Source organism: Argiope bruennichi, chromosome 5 (assembly GCF_947563725.1).
Source record: "Argiope bruennichi chromosome 5, qqArgBrue1.1, whole genome shotgun sequence".
Classification (NCBI taxonomy): Eukaryota; Metazoa; Arthropoda; class Arachnida; order Araneae; family Araneidae; genus Argiope; species Argiope bruennichi.
The window spans coordinates 106,020,264-106,040,194 of NC_079155.1; the positions used below are offsets into that span (position 1 = coordinate 106,020,264).

The 19,931-nt window shown below is 30.8% G+C and overlaps 1 protein-coding gene across 1 annotated transcript in view; it reads right to left on the reverse strand.

Moving 5' to 3' along the window:
- Window positions 1–6,079: 6,079 nt before the first annotated feature.
- The window catches only part of LOC129969648 (3-hydroxyanthranilate 3,4-dioxygenase-like), a 103,826-nt gene continuing 89,974 nt past the window's right edge, over window positions 6,080–19,931 (reverse strand). The window contains exons 8-9 of the mRNA XM_056084300.1: window positions 13,093–13,175; window positions 6,080–6,826 (exon numbers count right to left, since the gene is read on the reverse strand). Of these exons, the coding sequence (XP_055940275.1) occupies window positions 6,766–6,826; window positions 13,093–13,175 (144 nt within the window). The 3' untranslated portion in view covers window positions 6,080–6,765. The remainder of the gene's footprint in view (window positions 6,827–13,092; window positions 13,176–19,931) is intronic.

Below are 19,931 nucleotides of genomic sequence, written 5' to 3' on the forward strand. Positions count from 1 at the left end.
GAAAGAGTCGAGATCAAGGACTGAAAAATTGGGACTAAACATTTTGACCCCCCTAGAAGAAATTTTTCTTTTAAGTTCAGAAGTTACCCAAGAGGAACTCATAAGGTTTTCATACGAGAAAATTTGATTAAATGTCGCTGAATCATGATGGGTTCTTTAAAATTAAGCCGAATTTATTATTATGGATGTTATTTGATTAGCCGATTGCCTAGTTCATATACATGAGAGGAAAGTGCGTTTATAAAATCTAGACAATAATTTCTACCATACAGAATGGATGGCCTCGTAACAAAGTCTTCTTTTTGGAAATGGAGGAAAAGTTCATTGTCGAGTCTGGGGACTTCCAGCTTGGCCTTATCGAATCGATTCTATGTGTATGTTTATTAGGGCTTGGTGCATGCTCATATTTCTTCCAGTCTCATTTTTTTATCTAATAATTTTTTTTTCAGAATTAGGGAATTTATTAAAAGTGTGAAGATAGCATGTAAATCCAAGCACTGTTCTATTAATCAAGAATCTGGATTTTTTAACTCTTTCTCAGTATAATTCTTTATAAGCGTATGCCAATCAAATTTCAATCTTTACTGAGGGTTTCATTGCTATAATACATCAGTGAACGTACGAAGAAAACAATACTGACCCTTGTGTCATCTGGTTCAAAATTGGAAATCCATTCCCAAAACAGCCTTCGCGATAAATCAAAATGGGGAATCGGAATAACTTAAAAATTTAACTGAACTAATTATAATTATATTCTTTATGGGTAAAAATAAGAATGCTAAACGTTTTTCACAGGCCATTCCACTTTTTTATTAAGAGAAAGACTGATTTGATTGCTTGGGTCATTTTTGGAGTCACCGCCATAGATTTAACCATACTGCGCCAATATGGAAGTTGGAGGCAATGAAAATGCAGATAAATTAGCCAAGGAAGCCAGAAATCATAAAATTAACGACTATAACGTTTCCATCCAAGATGCGCCGGCGTCCTGGTATAGAGGTAGCGCGTCTTCCCCTTGACCCGGTTCGGGCATGGTTGTTCCTCATCTGTTCTATCTGTGAGATGTGTAAATGTGCCAACCCCCCCCCCCCTGTAAAAAGGGGTTGTGCAAGCGAATTTGATGCGTGAGTAGCTAAGACGTACTCTTGGCCCTAGTTGTCACTACTAAAACAAGAGACGCTCCCTTGGCTTTTGATTCGGCTATGTCATAGACACGACAAAAAAAAAAGAAGTTGGAAATAAATATATTTTGAATCTTATACTTTATCTTCAGGATAAATTTAAATTGAAGTAACAGATTATTGGATGACTTTGTAATCTAATCCTTAATCCCAATTTCCTTACTTTGTCATCTCATCCATACTTTAAATTTCATAAAAACATCGGTTTGTTTTTATAAAAGTTGATATAACTTATAAAACAAAGAAAAAAAGCATGGACACCTACATTTCATTCACCCTTCCTCCTTCTATATTTGCAAAAAAAGAGAAAAAAAAATTCACTTTGCGTTAAAATCAAAATATTAGGCAAAGGTGCGATAATCGAGAAATCGTGTCACTGTGAATCCTTTCGCTCCCATGAACAAAAGCCGGTGAATTCCGCGGAAGCGCCTCCTTCCTGAGCTGGCAGACCGAAGCGGAAGTCACGACAATGGAATCGAAAAGCTCAATCAGGTTCTCCGGAAGTGATTAACATATCCGAAAGCGGCTGCAAATTTACGGAAGTGAGAGGACGGAAGTCCACGGATTAGTACCAGGCTGCCAAAATGTGAACTGGGGGTTCTTTAAACAGACAGATTGCAATTAGGTCGAGCGTAGGAGGAGGGTGGGGTGTAGTTCAAAACGTTTCTACTGGGAAAAGCAATGACATGGTTATCCATTTAGGTGCGATTCTCTTATTTCAGGTCTACATTTTATGCATTTGGCATTGTTTTAACAATTTACTTACGAAAGGATCGATGCTGGGATGTTCTAGCGAAGAACGAAGCCGAGAAGAGTATAGATGTCACAGGAGTTAGATTAACTTTTTGGGCTGGGTGGATTAAAAACTATCTCATATTTTGTTTCGCGTTTTATGCATTGAAGGATATATTTTAATCCACCATTAAAATATAAAGTTACTCATACAGTTTAATATTTTATTTATTTATTTTTTCATTCAGTTAGCAATGCTCTGTATCAACGTTAAATGAATAAACAAGCGTAAATTTATGCAAATTAAAACGCATCAGTAAATGGTGTGTACTGCTGCGATGAAGGTTGGCGTGTCATGTGATTCAGTGAAATTGAATTTTTGTCGTTCGTAACGGAATGGGTTGTTTTATTACCAGTGAATAAATCAATACTCAAATTTGTCCGTTTATAATAAACATTATTTCATATTTTGTACTAATTTTGAAGCTGGGAAATGATGAATTATCTATGTCCCATTCTGCAAAAAAAGCACCCTCTGAAATGTGTTTTTTTTTTCTTATTTTGATAAATGTTTTATATTAAATAATCGAAATGAATGTTTTAGAAAACTGATTATAATAAAAATAATTCTATGCAATAAAAGTTTTTATTTTCTTTAAAATTGTGTGCCTCGTAGTTAAATGTTTTCCTATATCAAAACAATAACAACGAAAAAAATAGGGTGATTTGCTTTCCCAAACAACTGAAAATTCAAAACTGAAAAAATGAAAAGGGATAAATCCAACAAGAGTAATCTCCTCGAAGCATTCTTGTGTTTTCTCTAACAGTATTATATGCCTTCTCAACCTCCCACAAAATTGCGCATCTTCAGTAAAATCATGAACGTCCAAGTGCTAAGATTTTTATTATCATGTGAGAACATGATGTGGTTTTGGTTTGAGGTTTTTGAAGCCTCAAAATGCGTAGGCAACAAATTGGCGATTTATCGCTTTTCAGGCATTAATTTTTCGCTTTTAGGGTTATTAGAAAATAATGCAGAAGGTTGCCACATTTGGCGATTTATTGCCAACTAAAGTTACAACTTGATTTCCAAATTATTCATTCTCTAAATTCTTCCGAATTGTCTTAATTAATTTAAGTCATTAACCAGTTTAAACCTGTTTGAAACAATCACGAGACTATCAAATAAAGCCTGCGTCGATATTTAGAAAAATGATTAGTCGAGCTCCAAAAATTTGTTTGCTGGCTAGAAAAATTGAAAATGAAAGTTAAAAAAATTATATATATTTAGAGAGAGAGAGAGAGAGAGACCGATAGAGAAGTCTCGTGATTGTTTCAAACTGGTTTAAACTGGTTAATGACTTTAATTAATTAAGACAAATAATGACTTAAAAATAATAATGTTCTCGCATGATAACTTAAAATTTGCGATCGTAGATTTCATTTTTCATTTTTTTTTTAGAATTTCACTCAGCAGAAAGAAAATAAAATGTCTTTTATGCACCTATTTTTTGTCCTATTAAATCCAAAATTTAAGATGGGGCCATAACTTTAAAATAAAAGAATTCTTTTATTTAAATTACTGCATTTTCAATTTCCATCGCACTAACTACTCAGCCGCGTTAGATGCATCTCTAATAGCATTAAATGCCGAACAACATTATTACGATATCTTACAGACATTAGCCGGCATTCAGAACATTGACTAACATCTTGGGTACATCGCACAATATCTTGTGCTAATTGAGTTATAAAAGTATAGACCAACGGGTAACCAACTTTTAGACAAATTTAATCCAAACTTCAACAAGGATCTACAAAGTTGAAAATTGTATACCAAGTTCAATTTATCCAAGATGTTTTCTTTCTGAGTAAGTCTTTTAACGGCTGTGGTTCTAAATTTGATACATATTTACATTTTAGATGTTTAACCAGCAAACCGAATTTTGTCAGTCTAACTCGTTACATTTTATGCTTTCCTTTCTACTTAGAATAGAAACTTTTCTTATAGAAATATAGAAAATATCTTTTCTTATAGAAATATAGAAAATATCTTTTCTTATAGAAATATAGAAAATATCTTTTCTTATAGAAATATAGAAAATATCTTTTCTTATAGAAATATAGAAAATATCTTTTCTTATAGAAATATAGAAAATATCTTTTCTTATAGAAATATAGAAAATATCTTTTCTTATAGAAATATAGAAATATAGAGAATACTTTCTCTTATAGAAATATAGAAAATCAGTATAAAGTGGATACACTAAATTTCTTCCCTCTTGCTTTAAGCGTTTTTGAGTTATCATGCTCAGAGGCAGAAACACAGAAAGGCGTGATTTCAAAAATATGTTTTCCGGACTTAGGATGGTCTGAAACATGGAGATATGACAAAATCTCAATTTCGAATTTTTTTTAATGATTACAACATTTTTTATTCGTATATTTCATATATGAGAAAACATATAAAATGACGTTTGCTCGGATAGCATAGAAGCAAATCTGTTTTTTTTTAATGAGATCCCAGAGAAAGCCTTTTATAGCATTGGGCGTGTAATAGTTACAAAATATTGATTTTTGACGTGAATTTAGCAGTTATACTGAATCTATCGAGTCATCATAGGCGAGTTTTTTTGGCGATTGATCCCTGCAATGCTGTTAATAGTATCCGAAAATCGAATTTGCGTTTCAGACACGTTTTACTCAGCCAATTGAAACAAAAATTTGACACAAAACTGCACATGAAATCAAAAAAATCTCATGCCTAATTTGATATATTTAAGTCAGTGCGTTTTGAATTATCCTGTTCACATGATTCTGAAAGTAAAACCCGACACATTTAACCTATTACTAGATTTGGCTCAAAATTTGACAAGTATTTACACTATAGTTTTTAAATTTGTGTACCGACTATTATCTATATAGCTCTCTTTGTTTTGTAATTTTAGTGCTCATTTATATTCGAATAGCCGGACAGATGGACATCCTATGAACAGATTATACTAACAATTTGATACAAATAAGCAAATTTGCTGTCAAGATCGTATAACAAATTTCAACCATCTAGCTCAAAGACTTTCTGAATTGTCTTTTCACAGACTGACAAAACGGACACTTTTCAAAACTGTGTTTTTCGAACTCGTAGAATTGTGAAACGTGGAGATTCGTCAAAATCTTCAGTTACAATTTTTTGACAATTCCTATATCTTCTGTATATTGTGTATATATGAAAGTTAAAAGGGATAAAATATGGAGGTACCACACATAGGCGAGTTCAACACACACCAAATTTTACATTAAACGAGAACTTTAGTTGTCGCCATAATATGAGTGAAAATGCACTCGACTTGTTAAAGCTATAGATGGTTCAACAGCTTTCAAAGGAGAGGTTATATTAAAACACTAATTAGATTAAGTTTGTCAACGAATTTTAAAAGCCTCCGCACTTTTGAACATACGTTAGGATGGGTTTAATTCGACAAAATAGGGATGAGAGGAAATATGAATGGAGGAGATGTTTACATTTAGCAATAAAGTTAATTCTGGAAAAGCACACATCTTTACGCGTCTGAACGCTTAGTGAGGTAGAATCGACGAAAAGTGGTCGCCTCAGAATACTGAAACGAACAGTATCAATGTTCAAATATACGACGTGATGTCCTCCTTTCAGAATATATCTACGAAAGTAGTAACCACATTTTATGCAATAATCGATGCCATTTCTGATGATATGCAAACGAATGAACATTCCCAAGTCATTATTTAGACCTGTGTTTTATCATTTGCAAAGTATAATTAAAAATAGAAATGATCTAGTGACATGAATCATAAAATATGCTGCTATCAATTAATTCTGGTTTCATGGCTAAAAATCAAATTTCATATCATCCTTTTCATGCAGGTAACAATTTTCTATCATCATGTTTTGTGAGATATTGATTTGTAAATACATTTTGATAATTGGCATATTAATTCTATTTTATAATGGCAAATATGTCAAGAAAAAAAATATTTAGAATAGGTAAATAATTTGGTTCTTTTTTTTATTGCACATGTGCACAGATGTTATGCCATCATACATTTTACCATTATCTATAGTCTGTGTATTTTCTGTAGGCGGTTCAAGGTCACATTTTCTACCGCGTTACTGGTACCAGACAACCAATAACTAGGTAGAAAATGTGACCTTGAACCGCCTACAGAAATACATAGACTATAGTATCAGTTAAATATTAGAAATTAATTTTCTTCACACAGCTAGTCATCGGAGTGTCTATTCATTCAATAGATAGGTTAACGCCTTTGACATAATATAGGACTACATTAGTAATAGCTAGATCAATTTTTAATGAATTAAGATCAAAATCCTAAATCTAAATGCGGTCAATTTAGAAAAAAAAACATATAAGCACTACTTCTGAAAATATATTGCAGGTAGTTTTGAAGAAACAAATGAAGAAACATATCTAAAAAAATAAAAAAAAAATATACATATATTGAGAGAGTAAATAATGGAAAATACAAAAATATTCATAATTTTTTAAAGAATATGTCAAAATACATTTAAGAATAATAAGTAAAATCATCTAATAATCCTTACACACAATATTATAAAACATTTCTGAAATAGTATAAAAACTGTTATAAAGTATCCGAGATATAAAATAGTTCCAATTAGTGAATTCCGAAATGTTGTTCGTAAATTCTGCAATTGATGTAAAAACTCAGTGAAATGTAGGAAAAATGAAATAATTCAGACTATTGAATTCCAAAATGTTGCTCGTAAATTCTGTATAAGATATTTTTCATCCATGAATTTCCAAGAAGGCGATTATTTCCACTCAAATTTTGATTAAACGGGATTCATTACTACAGATAGAGTTCGACTTCCAGCGTCATTTAGAATGGAATATCTGAAAAAAAATGTGAACATTTCATATTAAATATCACATACAAATATTTCTTGAAAAACAATTAAGAAATGAAACATTACTAACAATATTATTAGAAAAATAAAAAAAAAATTATATTCAACTTTAAGTATAGAATAGAAACAGAAATAGTAATTTCATAATGAGGAAAAAAAAAAAAAAAGGATATTCAATTTGTAAGAATGTTCTGCATTTCAAAACAATTCCCGATTTAAAAATTTATTTTGTTTGTTTTATTTATAGGTCAGCCTAAACAGTGACAATTTCACCAATGGTTTAATTACAAATTATGACAAAGCAATTTTATTCGAAATATTGTGAGCTTTATCCTCCTGTTGTGGTCTTAACCAACCTCATCAAAAAGATGCAAAGCCGATATGAGCTTTAGCAGAGTATTTCTTAATGAAGACAACTATTATAGATACCACACCACCACCAACCGTAACACAAAAATTAATTAATTTCATCGACACTTTCTTGAGGAAAGGAGCCCATTTTCGTACATTGAAATGAAATGAAATGACGGTCACATTTTTTTCACAGATTATACCTAAATACCCAGTTTGACTAATATAAAAAGTCATATATTCTTTTCATCATGAGCCCCTGAAATTGGATTAATTATATTAGATTAAGTGGACCGGTGTCCTGGCATAGGAGTAGCGCGTCTTCCTCGTGATCTGAGCGTCCTGGGCTCGAGTCCTGGTTCAGGCAGGGTTGTTCTTCATCTGTTCTATCTGTGAGATGCGTGAATGTGCCCCCCTGTAAAAAAAAGGGGTTGTACAAGGGAATGTGATGCGTGAGTAGCTAAGACGTACTCTTTGTCTTAGTTGGCGCACTAAAACAAGAGACGCTCCCTTGGCTTAAAATCGCTGACTTCTTCAGCGAGCTTGTCTATGGCAAGTGCCATTATAAACAACAAAAGATTAAGTGGGTCAATCGTAATGCAACATACACTAGTGAAAAAGCAATATGTAGCTTTGAAACGCTAAGTGTTTTGAGTGCTTTCAAATCTCCTGTTGAAATTATGAGTAGCCACAGAAATATTAAAATTGAATTAATATATTTAGAAATGCAACAAAACAAACCAATGGGATTTGCTCTTCTCGATACTTCCTCGTATACTCTAATAAATGTGCATACATATTAATAACCGCATGATACAGCAGACAATAAACAAGAAAGTGCGATTTTTGGTGATTAATCGCTGGGTTACGGTTAATACATAAGCACCAGTGCATCGAATGTATATTTTGAATGAATTTTCTTCTGATCGTTTAAAACTGAAATTTGACAGTAAACTATATTTGCAATCATAAAATCACACACTAAATATCATATATTCCATTGCACTTTCGGGCATTGCTTTTGTGTGCCTTCGAATGTACACATAGACAGACGGCCAACTGTTTGATGGGTTTCTTACAGATTTGTTAAGTTTCTACGCTTTACATGTTAAATCTCTGTATCACATTTTACTTATTTGGCTGTCTTCGTTTTGTAGGTATTGTGTTAACTTATATTTGAATAGCCCGTCAGACAATTTTTCTCTGCATGAATTTCGTTCAAAATTTGAGTATACCATATTGCATTAAATTTCACCAGTCAGCTCAAATGAGTATACTATTTACAGATAGATCCTTTATCCTCTGATATATCCTATTTACAAACAGACATAATTGCAAAAATGTGTTTTTTGGAATCAGGAAGTCTGAACGTATAGATTTGCCAAGATCTCGATATCGAATTTATTGATGATTCCTTACTCTTGACGTAATATGAAAGCTTCCAGGTTTTCTGTTTCTTCCTTGCTACGAAGATTTCAAATAACTTATATTAATTTGTCCTTCAAGTGTGTAACCACAATTTTTGCAGTTAATCTATTTTCCACTGCAATTGACCCTGTAAATGTTTAACATTTGTAATATAACACTAGTTAACCTTTTACTATTAGCGTTAAATTATATTATGCTATAAAAGATTAGACTATAGGTAAAAGTTCGTTTGTTTAAAAAAGTATTTAAAGTTATTTTCAAATGATGCATCTATATAGTGATTAGAGAAAATGGAAATTTAGAGTTAATAATTTCGAGACATGATCTCATGGTTCTAGTTTAAAAATTTATTGTTTGAGAAAGCGAAAAAAATGTTGCAATCTTACAGAAAATAGGCTTAAACATAGAAACATTATATGATTGCTCTGTAAAATCTGAGTTCTTCATATCGTTATAGTTTTTCTCAAATTGGATAAAATTCTCAACTAGAATTGGATATTCTTTCATTTTCAAAAAAGGATTGTGCATAAATTGATAACAAAGTATCAGTCTGCATATATTGCAATAAGATGCTACGTTATGTTTCGTAATACAAGTTTGTAAATACATAATGGTTGTTTTCTTTACATTTTTCATTTTCAATATCTAGCCTTCCCTTAAGTAGGTCATTAAATATATGCATTCTATATTTCTTTATTAAACTCCAATTGTTTTTATTACTAACTTCTTTAATCCGCTTAGAAATAGTTTTCTTTTCTTTAGCAGACGTCTTCCAGACAAAACATTTATATTTTTGCAAAATATATGCTAGATAATAATGAAATAAAAGAAAGTAGCTGCCCTCTTTTTGAAAAGTATATAATACTTTGAACTAAATGATTAAATTCTCATTCAAAGTTCTTGTTTAACTTTGCTTTAAACAATAAAAATTTATGATTAAGCAAACGAAACTTGAACAGCTTGAAATTACTGAAAAATGTAACATTTTAATGCAGAAAATTTTGAAAAGGCATAAAGGAGATGATGGCACAGAAAAAAAAAACTGAAACTTGAAAAACACTGAACAAAGTTAAATATTATTTTAATTAAATCTATATAAGTTACGATTTTTTTCAGAATAAAATGTGAATTTATTGTTTATTGCAAAAATTTATATTATCTAAAATAAAGAAAAGTTATTTTAAAAGAATATTATATTAACATAAGTTGCTTTCTCAATTATGCAGTTTTTATGAAGAAACACTTAAAAGTTGATAATACTAAAATTATTAATGTGTATTCTAAATTATTTTAAATCTATAATTAAAAACAACAATAATTCATTTAAACAATTTTCATACTTCTCATTTTTGTAAAAAAACCATAAAAATTAAATTTAATGAATTTTAAAAGGCATATAACTCATCAATTTTAAATGAATATACTTTGTTTTTAAATCTTAATCGGAAATAAATAGTGATGGTTAATTATTAAAAAATCTTTTCTTTTAACTATCGAATCGAAAACTCATTTAAAATTTCATTTGCCCAATATCCATTAATTTTTGAAAAATATACGTAATAATTTTCATCTGTTATGAAAGAATTTTATGGTTTGAGAGATTAGTAAATAAATAGTTAGTAATAGGATTAAGAAATTTCTTTTTAAAACAAAAGTCTCACAAGCTTTTTAAACCTTTTAAGAATCTTATTCTTATAATAAGAACAATAAATAAAGTTTTATTAATCGGTCTTCCAATAATATATTTAAAAGATATTTTTTTATATAAAATTATAGTATTCAGTCTAAGTAAATTAGAATTTTAAACGCATTTATGAAACATTTTCGATAATCTTTAAGAATTTTATATAAGGAACTTTAATAATGATATGCTTGAAATATCTAAAGCTATGCATTTTTATTGCATTATTTTATGTTCACTAAGTTTCTATGATCATGGGCTGGCTTCTATATTTTAGATAATGTTTTTTTTTTCTACTTTGGAGAACGCTAATAAATTTTTAATACACTTCGTTTTTTATTTTCGAAATTTAAGGAATAAAAAAATCATATCACATTATTATAAATAATAATGTAGTGTGTGAACATTGAAATTAATTCTTAATATCCAGAATTCGCAAAAAGATTCTGTCATTCATATGGATTTAAAACTATCAAATCCTAAGGGAATCAGGAAACAAATGAAAAATTATTTACAAAATTTCATCTTATTACAACATAAAACAATTCAGATTAAACGCTCATAATCAATCCATCAAAAGTAAACACTAAACGTATAAATATATTTTTATTATTTGCTGAGAAATACTAATAAACAGCAGAACATTTGCTCTTGCTTTAACGGTTTCGAAAATGGAGAAAGAAAAGGTTTTTTGTCTGCACTCATATTTCGCGGGATAGACCTTCTAAAACTTTATTAATGATCAGATATCAAGATCGATGCCTGACAGACATAAACTCGTTTATATTCCGCATCACAGCATTTTGAAAACATTGACCAGTTTTTGAAAGAATCAATAAGCATCAACGAAGCAGTCAACATCACCATTTGATTTGTAAATCGTGAGCGGATTAGTCCATCAATTGATTTCGATGGCTCAGATACCAATATATACACCTCAGATATAGCTACCTATTTCAATATATTCTTCCCTTGGGTTCCGATTTCGAACCCAGTCGGTCGAAGACTCTCTGTGTGTGTGGTGGCTAGCGCACGTATAAATCTGTCCTAGTCACAAATTCCTCCATGTCTAGAGTAATAACACTGGGGGTATTGGATCAGGGGTGATCGTTCTCTGATTCAGGTCTGAATTACGATCTGTGGATGAGTGAATGAAATGCATGAATGAAGTGCGACCCGTAAAAAGGGTTTTGACATGTGTATATCAAAGTCGTGTTCTTGGCCCTAGATGGAGCTACTGAAAAACAAGAGACGCACCCTTGGCTTAAAATCATTGACTTCTAAAGTCAGTGGGCTTGTCTATGACAAGTGCCATTAGAAACAAAAGCAACATATTCTTCAACACGATATTTGGTAGCTATAGTCAAGCTTAAGAAACAATCAACAAACGTTAAAGCTGTATATCTTGAGTGGGAGAATCCTCATTTCTACGACTCAGATACCAATTCATTTAACAAATTCCGTATCACATTATTTTGAAGATATTGACCATTTTATGAAAGAATCAATGAGTATCAATACCACATAGATTGTGAATCATCAGTGGAATCGGAATACAAGATGAATCATCTCGTCAGAATGCGGAACTTTAATAAAAGGCCATCCATTGCAAAAAAGGCCCAAAATGAGTATTTTATTATATTCCTTATACAGTGAATTAAACATGAAAACATGCCATTTTCTATAAATATCTAGAAAATCAATTTGAAAACGCTTCTGATGATCAATTAACGCTTAAAAACGTTTTATGATTTTGATAATCAATTAACCACGGATTTTTATGGAAATAAAACAGTAGAATAAAGATATTATTGTTATTACTTTCACGTGAAACTATTACTAGGTCTTTAGTTAAACTTCACACACACACGGAAACATGCACACACACACACATACACACAGAGAGACACACACATACACACACACAGAGAGAGAGAGAGAGAGACATACACACAGAGAGACACACACATACACACAGACATACACAAAGACTTACACACACATACACACAGACTTACACACACATACACAAAGACTTACACACACATACACACAGACATACACCAGATACACACACACACAGACATACACCAGACACACACACACACAGACATACACCAGACACACACACACACACAGAGACAAACACACAGACATACACATACACACACACACAGAGAGACACACACACACACAGAGACACACACATTTGTTCATTTATGACAATAATCCTGTTGGTAATGATCATGGAAGCTAATAAACTCAATAACGATTAACAACACATTCTTCCCACAAAAGTATTTAAAGAATAGAAATCAATAAGGAAATAACAAATGGCTAATTAAACAGCAGCTGTATCGCAATTAACAGTACGAAATGTCACCAGCTCGCAATGTTATTAGCACTCCAAAGGCAGATTTAGTCCGTGTGAGCTCATAGTTTTTTTATAGCCTCAGAGGACATGAAATGGAGTTTTCCAGAAGAATCTCAAATGTTAATGGAGACAAAATCAAAAGTCATGCATTTCTAGAACTTTTATTGTGATCACCAAATTTGTCGCCAACGTCGGTGGTCATTCACCTAGCTTCCATTCAGAATCCATTACAATCCAGTAAATTTCGTTCTCCCACCATGACATGCGCTTGGCAGGATTCATAATAATATAATTTTACATACATTCTACGGTTTCACAACAGTATATAGTAAATAATTAAGGCGCAGCTCTGATAAAGAAATTAAACAACTTTACCAACAAATAAAAGCACTAAAAGAATAAAACCAGAATTTCTTACCTGCTTCCTGATTGGATCAACATTGTTTGATTTTTCAGAAAGTCATAAGGCTTTTCATCCACTGTGATGCGAGATTTTCCCTCCTATAAAAATTGATAGTTCATCATCTCAAATAGTTGTTCCAAAAAGAAGGAAAAAAAACAAAAACATCACAGCTTATTACATAGCTATATTCAAATATTTTAAAACAGTATAGAAGAATTTCAGTTGGAGTACACATAAGTGTTTATCTTTGAATCTGTCGCAAATTATTCATGGAATGAAAATAGTCAATCTTGTTTCAAAATATTCAGAACAAAAAATGAATCATGAACAAGTCAGTGCAAGGAGTGACGTTATAGTAAGGAGGATCAGGGCAAGAGGGTATAGATTCATGGGACTTCGAAGTATGCATAGTCTTAAGAGGCAGCATAAAGATAAGACGTTAATATGCTTGTATCATTTTTAAAAAATCTAACATTTGTTGTTGTTTCTAATGGTACTTGCCATGGACGAGCTCGCTGATTTTAGGCCGAGGGTGCGTCTCTTGGTTTTTAGAAGCACCAACTAGGGCCAAGAGTACATCTTAGCTACTCACGCATCACATTCGCTTGCACAGCCCGTTTTTACAGGGGGGCACATTCACACATCTCGCAGATAGAACAGATGAAGAACAACCATGCCCAAACCGGGACTCGAAACCAGGACGCCCAGATCACGGGGAAGAAGCGCTGTTCCTATGCCAAGACTCCGGCAAAATCAAACATAAGAATATCAAAAGAATTCCAATTTCTTAACAAATGTAAATAATGACTGGTAACATTTGCTAAGAAATTGGTTATTATTTGAGGAAGAAAAAAATCAAATTATTCCCTAAGTATAACCTACAATCTTCACGACAATGTGTTTTGCTCATGTAATATATATCAGCCTTGTTGCAGTTAATTTTGAAATATTTTCTGTCTTTGGGAGATAAAAATGGAAGAAGCATCTTAGCAAAACATAAAACAGAGTCGAGTAGATGACAAGTATATGAAAAAATTAACATACCATAGTTGTCATTTAACATGCTATCTGATATTCCTGTGAAACGCGAAAAAAGAATTCGGCATGAGTAGTAAAAAGTTTTGTTTTCTACATAACTACTACAAAATTTTGAAAACTGAGATGCATATGGTTATTTGTTAAATGGTAAAACACTATGTCTGAATCTCATACCAGCATTTTTTATGGAAATTATAATAATTTTAAAGTAGTCATTGAAGATGTGCTCTCAGGTTTCTTTTCTTAAAGTTTAGAAGAACAAAAATTATAATTTTCTTCAACAGACCAACTCTTTTTCAAATAGATCATCAAAATTATGAAAGTATTCGTATATCATTATGAAGGAATGACTATGCTTTCCCTAAAATATGATATTAGTCAAATTTTTACTAATTCTACTATCAACTAGATCCCTTAACACCAGCTGGTTCGCTGGGAACGTTAGTTGTATTTACTTTAAAAAAAACTCTCTTAATCTCAACTTCACATCTTTAGAAATTATGATGATTCATCCGAAGAAAATATATTAGATTCCCATTAGAATATAACATATTCAGAATGTATCCAAGAAAATAATTTTAAGTATCAAATTCTGACAGAACAGAACGCCGTCTCATACCCTCGTATCCGTGACCATTCTGGTCACTGAACGGTTTGGTAGGCATGTTACGGGAATTTTATTTAATTAACAAATATTTACAGTAGGAAAACGAAACAAAAATAACTATTTACAAAATTTACAATTATATAAGAAATTATATTATGATGAGACCGTTTACATAATTTTTCAACTTAGAAATATAATTTGTAGTAAAAAACTTAGAAATATAATGCAGATTGAGAGATAAAATGTGTAAAAATATGCATATAATCTGTGTTCACTTATTTTTTATGTTATACTAGATCAGGATGCAGTTAAAAAAATCAGATGGAAAATAATTTGAGAAATGGAAATAAAGACAATCACTGTTTGATTGAAATGTGTGAAAGGAGACAGCAGTGCTTGTTTTTTCCCTTAGTCTTTTTTGGTATGACACTTGATGTTGAGTGCTATGGAGGCAAGAATAGGTCTCTATTTCCACTTATAAATTTGATTATACTGTGGATTTTTTGCCTGGAAAGGAAGTTGTTGGCGACTCTTTTCAGCCATTCTTGTTCATGGCTTGGTGATGGTTTTTTCATATGCTAGGAGATTGTAAGCATGCATTCCGTAGCATAATGAAGTGCTAGAAGAAGCCTATCCCACCACAACTGCACTGGTCACTCTCAGACAGATTGAACCTTTTGAGGTAGGCAGGAAAAGGGCAGTGTTCTGAGAAGAAAATAATATCCTCTCTGTTCCAGTTAGTGGAATTAAGGTTGACTGAAGGCAGGATATTAAAAATTTTTCTGCCTGTGACACCATTGCTCCAATATCCTTGCCATTCCTCAAGCATGTCTTTTCGGAGGAGGGCTTTTATGTGTGGTTTTGGTATCAAATTCTGACTGATATAAAAGCCGCATTATTTTAATAGCCTTTTGCTAGTTCTGTTCATTGTGCATATGAACTATCCTTAATGGAGTTAAGTGCCACGGCATCAGAGAGCTATTAGCAATGTAACTATTCTGGATAATTTCCGGCAATAATGCAACCACTTTCTTATTCCTAAGTAAACTGCACATGTACTAATGAAATTCCTCCTCTCTCAATTTTTTAATACAAAAGAAAGTCAAGAGATAAAATAATTGATAAGACAATGAATAGGGTTTCAATCCGATTGCAACAATGAAATCTATTCTTAAAAATCATATAATAAATATTTTTTTAAAAATTGCATAGGTTTGGAAAAAAAGGCTATTTATTTAGGGTTGATGTCATTAAAAATTAAAAATTTTAAAATGGTGCATAAAACAATTTTTTTTGCAATAATATTACCTGATATTATCAAGAGGAAACTCAAAAAATTTCCCCTTTTTATTTAATTAATCTAAGAATGTACAATCTTATCTTCAGAACCACAATCCTACCTTATAAAGTATATGTGCCAAAATTAGTAGCTCTATCTCAAACGGTGTCAAATATAGAGGACATTGACACACACATAGATAAATACACATATACATATACATACGCTCTCCTTTATCATTGAATCAGCTGAAAAAATGTTGATGTTTATGTTTGCTACTATATTACTTACTGTTTTGTATAATTACACAACGAATTTGATGTTTTTATCATGCATGAAGGTGAACTATAACGTAATACAACGCTTTTGAAAAAAATCACACAACATCTAATGCAAATTTTGTTAGAACTCAAAAATATATCTGAATTTCGTAGCATCAATTTTTTTTTCTTTTCTTTAAAACGTATTTTCTTAAATCCTCACTTTTTTAATAAAATTTTTCACTATTCGATGATGCCACTTGACTGTGAAAAATACTAGAATCTTCTTCAAGAAATCGAATAACACCCAAACAGATTAACTTTTATTCCCCCAGGGGATCTAAAATAAATAAACAAAAACAAACAAAAAATAGCCTGGACAACTTTTCTTTAACTTGCGACATTCTGTTCAGTTTTTTTTTTTTCTCTCCATTCTTGATATAGAAAACTTTCAGCTTTTGTGTGTTAGCTACTTCCGCTGCTTTTTTACCCAACCTCACTTTTTTTATTTCTCATTTTCTGTTGGCATCACTTTTTATCTCGAGAAGAAGAGGATAGGAATTCTTTCTGCCTTTTGTCTCTTGGGTGTACTGCATCATTATTTTCTTGACTGTAGCTGTCTCTTTTGCCATTGGATGATTTTCTCAAAGGACGGTTAATCTACCTTTTATTCCCCGCCCCATCTCAGCACTACATTCTTTCGTGACTTTTTGTTCTTTTTTTTTTTGGCAGCATCTTGTTTTTGACGCCTTTGTTTTGTCGGCAGCTATTTTCTCTGTTTTATCGAGCTTATTTGGACTCTTGAGGTACATCTCCGACATTTCAAAATATTTCATTAGTAATACTGAATTAAGAAAGAATGATAAAAAGGGAGACTTGTGTTAACCTAATAATTTCAAATAAATTTTGAAATTATTCAAATTTTTCCGTATCTAGAATTAAAATTCTGACTCTTCCCAAATTTAACCTCTTTAAGAATATGAGCATATAATTTTACCTTTAGAGTTTCTTCAAATTAAAATTATGCAAAGTAGAAAAAATAAGTTATTTGGGATCAAAATACAGAAGAATGCATTCTTTTTTTCCCAGCCCCTCTGAATTGTAGTTAATATAAAACAAAAATGGATATGAAATGAATATGAATGAAAAATGAATATGAAATGAATATGAATGAATGAATGAATATGAATGAAAAATGAATATGAAATGAATATGAATGAATGAATGAATATGAATGAAAAATGAATATGAATGAAAAATGAATATGAATGAATGAATGAATATGAATGAAAAATGAATAGGAAATAAATATGAATGAATGAATGAATATGAATGAAAAATGAATAGGAAATAAATATGAATGAATGAATGAATATGAAATGAATGATATGAATGAAAAATGAATATGAATGATATGAATGAAAAATGAAATGAATGAATATGAATGAATATGAAATGAATGAAATGAATAATATGAAACGAAACTCAAATAAAAAATTCGCCAAAAAATCATTCTTTAAGAGTTAAATGATTTCTGATACGTGTTATAAAATTTAATCAAGCATCAAGGGTTAGAGTTTCTTTTATTTGTTTTATTGTCCATTTTGAAGCTATGTGGAGCTCACTAAGATGAAAATCAAAATTTTTAATTGTGTTGAGTATCCGCATTTTTAAATTTGCGTTCTACTCTAGCTATAAAATTATTTTAACATGTTATTATTTACCCTAGCTAACTTGCACAGACGATATGCGATGAAACAGAACTTTAAACTTATTAAGCTCCTGGACTGAAAAAAGGCCACAAAAACTTTAGAAATATCCGCTAAACATTGTTTTAAAATATTTGAAAACAATCACGAATGCGTAACATATTTTGTAAACAATTAATTTGAGCTAATAACTATTTTTATCTCCTCGTATACAAAATGTACTAAGAGAAAATATTGTAATTTTCAAAAGCATTCGAACTCAACATTTGAACGAATCTCCACGCTTCAGACTTCTCTGAGTCCGACAATTTCATTTCTGAAATCGATCTGTATGTGAAAGGGATATTGCAAAAAACGCTTTGAACAAGATACATGGAATTTGATGCATGGCATTTACACAGAGTTTCTATCAAATCTGCATTTTTGGAACCAAATCCTTTAACATAATGTCTGGCTGGCTGTTCGAATACAAGTGAATTCAATATCTAAAAACGTAGAGTTAGATAAATAAAATTTGATATACAGGCTTATAAACTAAAATGTGGATTCTGGTCAAATTTTGAAACAAAACTGTCAAAAGGTTCATCGTCTGTCTATAATTTCACAAACATCTAATTAAATATTCATTTAATTAGAATTTATGAAAAATTTTGCCTTTTTTTCCAGTACTCTCTCAGTGATTTCTCTTTCACTACGTTTTTTTATTTCTCTTTTACTTTTACATGTCTTTTGACTGTGCTTTTAATGGCCTTAATCCTTTAAGGGGCCATTTTTTTTCTAGTCATATTATGTTAAAATATTTTTAGGCTTAAAATTAGAATAAGAAAAGGGATTCATTTAGCTTATTCGAAAAATTTAATTTGATTAATTAATTAATTAGGTTAATTAATAATTAAGTAACAAATCAAGACACATCATTTTGTGTAAGATAAAGAACCGAAGCCTCTAAGTTTCTGCCCTTCTAAAAAAATTTGTCAGAACTGACGCCAACCTACATAAATTCATACAAAGATTGATAAATTTGGCGGGAAGCAAGCATACTTCCCACGGCCCTAGAAAGGGTTCAAGTAATAATTGTATCATGTCTAAAATAATCTTAAGTCTATCCCTCAAACGAAAACAAACCTTTCTCGTATTTAAGTTTTTTTTCTGAACAAAATTTTCAGTAATACTAATATGACAAATATAAATAGCTTAAGGAGTAAATTAACAATCGAAGATTTTTAAACATCGCCTGATTCAATTGATATTCTAATTTTAATCAAAAACAGCTGATAAAATTATTTTCTATTTCACAATATTATTTTCATACAAAAATAGTTTCTACGTTAAAAATATTAGACATGAAAGGATTTTAATCCCAAGATATGCTGGATATATAAACTAGCAAGACATAAGGAAATTATATTTTGTGAAATGATTTTATTCCAAATATTTCTGAATACTGAAAACAACTTTCGTTTTACATTAGATTTAGAAATACATATAATCGATGTTTTTATATTATCATTTTTATAATAATACAAAAATGAATAAATTTTAATAATAGTTGGTATATTTGATTTTTTCTCCGACTATAGTATTTTCCTTAAACTTATTTTTCATACACACCACTAGTATTTCTAACAAGACAAAAAAGGAAAAGAAAGTGAAAGAGAATTTTCAAACTCCTTCCGATTGTACGAAAAAAATTGGCTAATATGAATTTTGAAAAAAAGTATTTGAAAAATACAGTTCAAAGCTTGCAATAGACAATTTTAATAATAGTTTATTCATATAATGCAATAATACATATAGTTGTAATAAGTCAAACAAAAATTCAAGCAATTTTCTAGCACATGAAATAATATGAAGAGTAAGTGTATTCTATCAGTTAAAAAATAACTTTGATAACTCTTCACGTATAAAAAGTATCCGAATTCAATAAAGATATACTTCTGGAATTTAATTTACTTTGTCTG